The sequence below is a fragment of the Muntiacus reevesi genome, chromosome 3 (assembly GCF_963930625.1).
Source record: "Muntiacus reevesi chromosome 3, mMunRee1.1, whole genome shotgun sequence".
NCBI lineage: Eukaryota > Metazoa > Chordata > Mammalia > Artiodactyla > Cervidae > Muntiacus > Muntiacus reevesi.
Window position 1 is genome coordinate 170,245,779 of NC_089251.1, and position 8,747 is coordinate 170,254,525.

Sequence of the window (8,747 nt, forward strand, 5' to 3'; positions counted from 1 at the left end):
GTTAGCTATTTATCTACAAAATCGGAAGATGGATTAGCTACTCTAAGGCTTTATCTCAGCACGAATATTTTACAGTTAGGTAGCTAGAGAAAGTTCTCTTTAATAGATATGTGACAGACTTCTTTTATGTCCTGGGTCAGGAAGGTCCCCTGGAGAAGGTAATGGCAAGCCACTCCAGTGTTCTTGCCTGGGAAATCCCATGGACAGAGGAGCCTGGTGGGCTACAGTCTGTGGGGTCACAAAGAGCCAGAGGTGACTGAGCATGCACACACACAGCTTATCTTCACAAAATACGGTGTTTCTGAGTATCGGTCCTAGCAGGGGGCAGTTAATCAGTCTGACCACTAGATGGTGATTGAACTCTTGTGGCCTCCCAGTTGGTAACCTCTTTACATTCACCAATTACTGGGTGACATAAAGTGTATAAAACATGGAGCTTGCAAGTTAGGAGCCTGTCCAGTCTAATTTGAAGGATTTGAAGAAGACGTTGTAGCACAGAGGTGAAGTCAGTTGTTCAAGGTTTGTAGACTAGAAAAGAACATAGTCCCAATTAAGGCCAGAGATCTGTTTTTGTCAATCATGCTCTGAGAGCTGCAGCAGAAACCCAGTAGAGTACACGGCTGCTCAGAGCTTCTACAGGGCCGGTCTAGACTGTTTGTTTCACGTATTTCTTTGTGAATTTAATGAAAGAGTAGTCCTTCTGTTCCCTTTTAAGGGGATTACTTCTGTTTTTTATCTTAACATTTTCTTTGGTGCCACTCCTCACTGATACCAGTGTAATCTGGCTTCCAAAATTAATGGCTAATAAGGGAGCTCTGATAGCTCAGTTGGTAAAGAATCCGCCTGAGATGCAGGAGACCCCAGTTCAATTCCTGAGTCAGGAAGATCTGCTGGAGAATGGATAGGCTACCCACTCCAGTATTCTTGGGCTTCGCTTGTATCTCAGCTGGCAAAGAATCTGCCTGCAATGCAGGAGACCTGGGTTCGATCCCTGGGTTGGGAAGACCCTCTGGAGAAGGGAAAGGTTATCCACTCTAGTATTCTGGCCTGGAGAATTCCATGAACTGTATTATAATCCCTGGGATCTCAAAGAATTGGACATGACTGAGCAACGTTCACTTGTCCTTTCAGGTAGCTGGAGACAGTGTTTTCTCATGAGATAAGGGTACAGAGTGACCAATACAGTGTTCATACCTGTATACCTCTCCTGTGGTCTCACAATCAATGCCCCTACCATCAAACCATTAGAGAATTCAGACTAGGTGTGGGGAGTGGGTCTCCTTGGTACATCTGTTCTTTCTGCTTCTGCAATGGTGTGTGTGTGTGTGTGTACAATTCCTCTTGTAAATATCATTGCTTTCCTCCTCTTCTCCACTAGTAACCAAAACATTAGTGGATGCTTACAAAGAAAAAGCAGTACCTCCCACCCAGAACCTACTTCCATATTCCGTATTTCACAGGCAGCCTTTCTTATGAATTCTGAAGTTCATGCTTCATCTGTAATGCACTGTTTCAAAGTAGATGGGGAAATTTAAGAAGATAGGAAAACATGGAACATTGGGTCTAGAAGGAGCCTTCAAGACACAGTCTATCTTCAGAAACAGTGTGTCTGTTTCCCACATTGACGGAGCCAGTGACAGAAGGATCACCCTGGAGTCAGTATCATTCAGCACCAGCGTTGTGTAGACTGACTCCACCGCCACGCTTATTTATTCTTCCAGCTTTGGAATCTGCCAATGTCAGGGCCAGTCGCTGACTCAGTGCAAGATGAAACCAGGGAATACTCTAAGGTTAATTCAACTCTGTGGGTCTGTGCAAAATGACTGCAGCTGTCCTTGTCCTTGCTGCATGGACTCTGGCACGTCCAGGACGGGCTAGACGGGAGGAAGACCTTGTATCATCCCATCAGCCACTAACTGTGCCTAATGTTGCTCTTGATAGTCTTACACCAAAAATGTACTGCATCAAACATCTACATTTTAATTATCCCGGGTCCACTTAATTTATGCTGGTGGGGTGTGTGTAGAGCAATTATCTTTGTTGGAAAAGGTTTTGCCAAATCGAGGGGCGGAATTTGAACCCAATTAGTTACCTTTAACCAACTAAATGTCTGCCTTCCATCAGTGCAGTTTCCAAACAACTCTTCATTTGGTGGTGGGGAGATCACCTGGGTTTACTGCAGAAAGCTGGCAGCTAACTGCCAGGTTGGGTTGTGTTCGGTCTAACCAAAGGAGAGGAAGCAAACAGCAGCATCCACCGAACACTGGAGATACTTGAGTTATTAATGTTGATTCTTCTCTCAGGTCCATAAAAGGTGGCTCCGATTCCTCCCTTTCTGAGCCTCGGCCAGCGCGGTCCGGCCGAGCCTTCCTGTGCAGAGTCCTCCGAGCGGCTCTTCCTCTTCAGCTCCTGCTGCTGCTTCTCATTGGGCTGGCCTGCCTAGTCCCAATGTCAGAGGAAGACTACAGTTGTGCTCTCTCCAACAATTTTGCCCGATCATTCCACCCCATGCTCAGATACACAAACGGCCCTCCTCCTCTCTGAACCAAGCAGATGCTCTCGGCAGCTTGCTGCTGGTCGCCTAAGGAGGAATTTGGCCCAGGGCAATCCCAAACGAGCAAAGAGGACGTGAGTCTTGGCGGATGCCCTCGGTACGGCAGCTGTCGCTCACCTCCGCATCCCATGCGTGCCAATCACAGCTTCGGAGGTGATGGTATACGGTGATGGGGGAGAGCACATAGAGGACAGAAGCTGGGAAGAAATTTTGATTGAGCCTCAGCACTAAAAAGAGTCAAGATTTCTACCGTTCCCTGGACACGTGAACTCTGGGCCCTTGGCCCATCCTCTGTGTATGCAGGGACTTCAGAGACCATCTGGGCAGCTTTCACACGGTGCTGCTCCATCCATTCAATAAGCGATGCCACCTGAGCACCATGTTGTCATTGAACAATCTACCAGCCAACCAGTGCTGAAGAGATTTGAAGACCCTGTAACATACAGTTTTTAAGAGCTTATATGGCAGCTTCCTTTTTACCTTGTTTTCTTTTGGGGGCATGATGTTCTAACCTTGCATTAGAAGCACAAGCTGTAAATCTAAAAGGCACTTTTTTTTAAAGGTATAAAGAAACATTGGATGTAATAAATAAAAATCATGGAAGGCTTTATGTGAAAAAAAAGTTGAATGTTATAGTAAAAGAAATGATATTTATGTATGTACAGTTTGCTAAAGCCAAGTTTTGTTTGTATCAATTTATTTGCATTTATTACAGATACTATGAAATATCTTGTCTGTCGTTTTTTTTGCTCCCTAAAGAAATGACTCTAAATTTCCCTATTAAGCAGGCACTTCTCAGAATGCAACCTGCTGCTGCTGCTAAGTTGCGTCAGTCGTGTCTGACTCTGTGCGACACCATAGATGGCAGCCCACCAGGCTCCCCCGTCCCCGGGATTCTCCAGACAAGAACACTGGAGTGGGTTGCCATTTCCTTCTCCAGTGCATGAAAGTGAAATGTGAAAGTGAAGTCGCTCGGTCGTGTCTGACTCCTAGCAACCCCATGGACTGCAGCCTACCGGGCTCCTCTGTCCATGGGATTTTCCAGGCAAGAGTACTGGAGTGGGTTGCCATTGCCTTCTCCAGAATGCAACCTAAATTATCTTTTTTTTTTTTTTGTAGAATAAATGAAGCTGAAACATAAGCGTATGTTAAAAACAAAAGGGAAAAAGGATGGACAGAGGTAGTACATATTTAGACAGAGAGAACTCTGGATAACTTCTCCCTTCTCCTTCCACAGCCAGGCACATCTCCCCAGCTGTCTCCCAGGTGCCTTCCAGCATCTTTCATACCTTTCCTATTCTCCTTTCTTTTCTGTTCTCCCTGCACAATTGGAGGAACCACCTGTGATGTCCTGACCGAGACCCCTTCTCCATTCCATCCCAAGATTTACCAAAAAGCCACAGGAATATCCCTGAAGCACGCTTCCATTCAGACCCCTTCTTTGCTCCAGAATCTTGTTTTCATCATCTAGTGGAGGAAATAGAATTTTAGTTTATCATTCAAGTCCTCAGACAGTCAGATTTTATTCTGTCCATCTCATCTTGCCAACTCATGGCTCTTGTGGAGGTGTTTGGTGCTCATGGTCATTTAATCCACCACTGAGTAATCAGAGGAGAAAGATTCATTTAAAATCCAAGCTTCTGGCTTCTCTTGTGAGTGGAAAGCTCACATGTACTGGACACATATTCCCACATGACAGTAATGGCTGGAGTGACATGACCACTTTCCTTTGAAAAACAAGAGTAGACAGTTATTATACTTGCACAAATGGCCTATGAGCCTCCCTCATTACCTGTACTAGCCTAACTCCCAGAGTTATTTAGTTTATAAATCCTGCTCTAAACTGAGAGTTTAAACCCGACTGAGACACTCAGAATTACCTGGAATTTCCTTCCATAGTTTTCATGATATTCATAGCCTGTGTGCCTTCTTACCTAGGGGTTCAGAGGGTTTTTTTTTAAGCTTTCTGATTTCTGGACTCACAGCAGTCCTTCTAATTTAGTCTCTGGGCATCCAGCCTGGGAGCTGACATTTTAAACAGATACCTGAGGTAGTTTTTTAGTCCTGTGAAGTGAAAGTCGCTCAGTCGTGTCCGACTCTTTGTGACCCCATGGACTGGACAGTCCTTGGGGTTCTCCAGGCCAGAATACTGGAGTGGTTAGCCGTTCCCTTTTCCAGGGGATCGTCCCAACCCAGGGGTTGAACCCAGGTCTCCTGCACTGCAGGCAGATTCTTTACCAGCTGAGCTATGAGGGAAGCCCGTTGTTGTTGTTGTTGTTATTTTAAGTCCTACTAACTGTTGAAAAGCACTCCTCTACACCATCTTAGCTCCAACTTTCTGTTCTCGCTACTCATTCTTTCCTGCCTCACAAGACTCAACTCACAAACCACCTCCCTGATGCCTTTGCAGATCACTATTAGACTGACTTCTCTGGGCTGACCTTACCTCCCATGGTGTACTCCTGCTCTATGCTGTCAGGTTAGTCCTTTTTTCCTGCTTCGGGAACAGATCGGAGGTGAAATGTTCTTTTCTGAAGAAGACACACGTGTATGTCACAATTTCTGTCTTCCTGCTTCCGGGAAGGCTGTGAGCAGTGGTGGACCCTGGCGTTGAAGGATGCCCTGCGCCCTCATCTGAGATGGTTCCGCTTCAGCCTAGGCTCTTCCCTCACTTCCCTGTCACCCCAGCTCCAAATACCTGGAGGACCTGGGCTTGCTTCTAAAGCAGTCTGGCCTTTGAAGAGACCTGTGCCGCCATGTTATGGAATTCACCACACAACGAGGTGTCAGGCATGGCGGAGACCAGTCCAGAGCCTTCAGAGTCACTTCTCCACATGGCAGTTAACTGGTTTAACTACGCATGTCCCATCACCGAAGAACCAGATATTAAATGTGGCTGAGAAAGTGACGTAGCTTTGACTAAGACAAGTCTTCACATCCCATTTCTGCTTTCTCAAACTCCTGTGAAACACTGAACGGAAGGCATCATATGCATTTCTATTAGATATTTTCAAGACTTAGAGGAAAGGACATTGGAATAGGACGGCAGTGGGAATCCCCTGGGAGGGTAAACTTTAAAACCATGAGGAGCTGTCTTCCCCCAGATGGTAACATGACCAGTCTAGCAAGGACCAAGCCAGCCACAGAGAAGACTAGGATTTCTGTCTAGAGCTCACGCGGTCTCCATGCTTAACGAAGGAGGGGACACAGGGTACCATTTGGAGCATCCTTGCCTGTACCACCAGCTTCCCTGGCAACAGAAAGACAGAGAGAGAGATGGTCAACAAAGGCTTTGTGGATGAGGAAGGGATTTGGGAAGAATACTAACAGACTAGAAGGACACTGATGGCGGTTAAAGAGGCTCTGACTTCCAGAGTAGGGATTGTCCAGAGCTCCGCTGTTGCCCAGAGGTAGGGAGTCATGTCCCCCAGAGTGGTGAGTGAGGAAGGGCATGGTGAAGAGATGAAGGGTAGGATTAATAATATCTTGGTAAGGAAGTTTGCACAAACAGGAAATGTTAGAAAACCTGAGGGAAGAGAAAACCCATAAACCTAGGATGAAGAGGGGGAAAAATAAAGAGAAACTAAAAGTAGTGACTTACTGAAACGTCCATGGAGAAGTGAAAGGTTTCTGTGGAAACTGCGCCCAGGGAGCAGGAATGTTGCCTCCTGGAAAACAGGGCAGCTCAGCTTCCCTTATTTTTGTAAGAACTGAGAAGAGATGCCTTCAAAAGTCTTGGATGGGCAGTTCAGCAAGTCGAGGGCTGAGATTTACTGTCAAAAGACAGGTGGGGGCAGACAGATTTACAGCCTGTGCCCTAGGGCCAAATATTAAGAAATTAGAGCTACAAATTTTTATTGGCAAGCCACTTTAAGAGATCATAAAGCAAAGAAAGGTGGAGGAAATAGATTTATGAGAGCGGATCACGGCTAGAAAAGCAGGGTCTCTAGCTGGTCTGGATGAACCAGAGAGCAGTCCCAATAGCTGGGTTCCCTGCCCCTGCCCACCAGTCCGCCATCACTGAATATGCCCCTAGGGAGTTAGACAGAAATAAAACTTCCTCGGAGGATATGCTGAATAGAACCCCAAATCCCCAGGCGTAGCAACAGACACTCACATCACAAGTATGTATTAAATGCCCGGTGTGGGCAGCAAAGATGCTTCAAACTCTTCCGGAGTCAAGTTACAGCTGAGCCCTCATCCCTTCCTGTTTCATTACCCATTAAAATGCCATCCCTGGGCCTTTGACATTCAGGAGCATCTGTATTTTCCTCCACCGATTCTGTCCTGAAATTTGGGATAAAGGATAAGTGAGGACACTAGAAGGGAACCAAACGGAAGCAATCTCTAATTTGGAAGAGAAAAGGGAAACTAAGCCTGGTTCAGTCTGTCTTCAGGTTCCATCAACTGGTTTCCTCTCCTTTGTCAACTTTGTCACCTGGGAGATGTTACAGAGGGATGCGTTTTTGAAAGAGTCCGTGGACATGGAGGCAGGTGGAGTGGTTTGCAAGCACAAAGAGGCAATTTTCTGCTTCGTCAGATGCAGACTAAGACATTAATTTGGGTGGTGAGAGAAGATGCGTCACCAAGAGTGGCCATTTCAATTTTAGATATAATAATATATTGTGATAACTGCGACCGATTGTACCTCAAGTAACCCAGAGATGATGAAACTGAAAAAGAATGACTTTTATTCTTCAGTTTCTGGCTCCTCACTGATCTGTCCCTCGGAGTTTGAAAATATCCACCAGAAATCTATTTGGGAACACCACAGAGGGACGTAAACTCGGGGGAGAATCCTCCTCATTCAGATGAGTAAATGAAGGAACTAGGGACTTGGGGGGCGGCACTTCTGGGAGCCTGTTCTCTTCAGGGCAGCTGAGGGCTTCTCAAACGGAGGGGGAGTTCTGTCTGCTGTTGGGTAGAAGGTGGGAAGCAGAGGAATTCACTTGAACTCTGTGGTCAGGCAGGAGGATCTTGGAAGGCTAAGGAAGCTGGAAAGTTGAAAATTGGCTAATGAAAAACAGGGCGATATGCTGTAACACAGCCCGAATAACAAGGAACATTTAAGCTGGGGAACCAAGGATGCCAGTGGGACTTGGACATAATCTTTCTAAAATATGGTCATAGTAAAAGGACTCAGATGCAATTTCTTTTTTTTTTTTAACCTGTTACCTAATACAGAAGCAGGATCATAATGGAATATAGAAAGCCCAGCTGCATCAGGAGAGGGAAGTCCTAGGTTAGCTGCACAGGTGCCTGCGTCTGATGCCATAGGTGGTTTAGAAGAAATCCAAATCCCCCAGAGGAATCCTCACGTCAAACCCTCACAGATGCACGTTCCCAGCCCAAGCTTAAATCCTGCTGGACACATTCTTGAGGCAGTGAGTGGCTGGATACAGAAAGTGAAGCTGCCAAACAGCTGCCAACACCAAGGACAGGTCTAGACCATTACCCCCAGCCCCAAACCCCTGGCACAGCACACCTCCCACCCCCGATGCCACAGCTCCTTGTGGAATTTACAGGTTGACCAGACACTGTAGGGATGCATCATGCTACAAGCAGTCCGTCCAGGCCAGTGGTGTTTCCAGTGTGGTCCAGGTCAGCAAGACTTCCCTGTAGCTCAAATGGTAAGGAATCTGCCTGCAATGCAGGAGACCCGGGTTCAATCCCTGGGTCGGGTAGATCCCTGGAGAAGAGAATGGCAACCCACTCCAGTGTTCTTGCCTGGAGGATCCCGTGGACAGAGAAGCCTGGCGGGCTACAATCCATGGGGTCGCAGAGAGCCAGACACAACTGAGTGTTAAGTGCCAGGACAGCAGCATCAGAGTCACCTGGAAACTTCTGCCCACTGTTGGCTGTAGAGCTAGGCTTCCAAGCCACCACTGCCCTGGATTTCCTTGTCTTGCGACCCTTTAACTCTGCCACAACACCACGCTGTGTAAACAACCTCCCCCACCAACTTATGATGTCAACTTCATCCAATAATAGGTTTCTATATAAAACTGGATTTTTAAATTCTGAACTCGGTCTTGTGTTCTTGATCTGCTTTTCCATTGCCATCTTAATTATATTAGCAGTATGCAGTTAATTGTATTAACAGCATATAGTTATATTAAGAGCAGTATATAGTAGAACTGACTGTAGTAATGCTGTATATATGCAACTATATATAAATATGATATATAATAAA

General features: G+C 46.2%; 1 protein-coding gene across 11 annotated transcripts in view; it reads left to right on the top strand.

The window, feature by feature from the left end:
* Window positions 1-3,280, top strand: part of SYNE1 (spectrin repeat containing nuclear envelope protein 1) — a 471,391-nt gene extending 468,111 nt beyond the window's left edge. For all 11 annotated transcript variants that reach the window (XM_065931098.1, XM_065931099.1, XM_065931094.1 and 8 more), the window contains one exon: window positions 2,304-3,280. In XM_065931098.1, the coding sequence (XP_065787170.1) occupies window positions 2,304-2,544 (241 nt within the window). In that variant the 3' untranslated portion in view covers window positions 2,545-3,280. The remainder of the gene's footprint in view (window positions 1-2,303) is intronic.
* The last annotated feature ends 5,467 nt before the right edge of the window (window positions 3,281-8,747 follow it).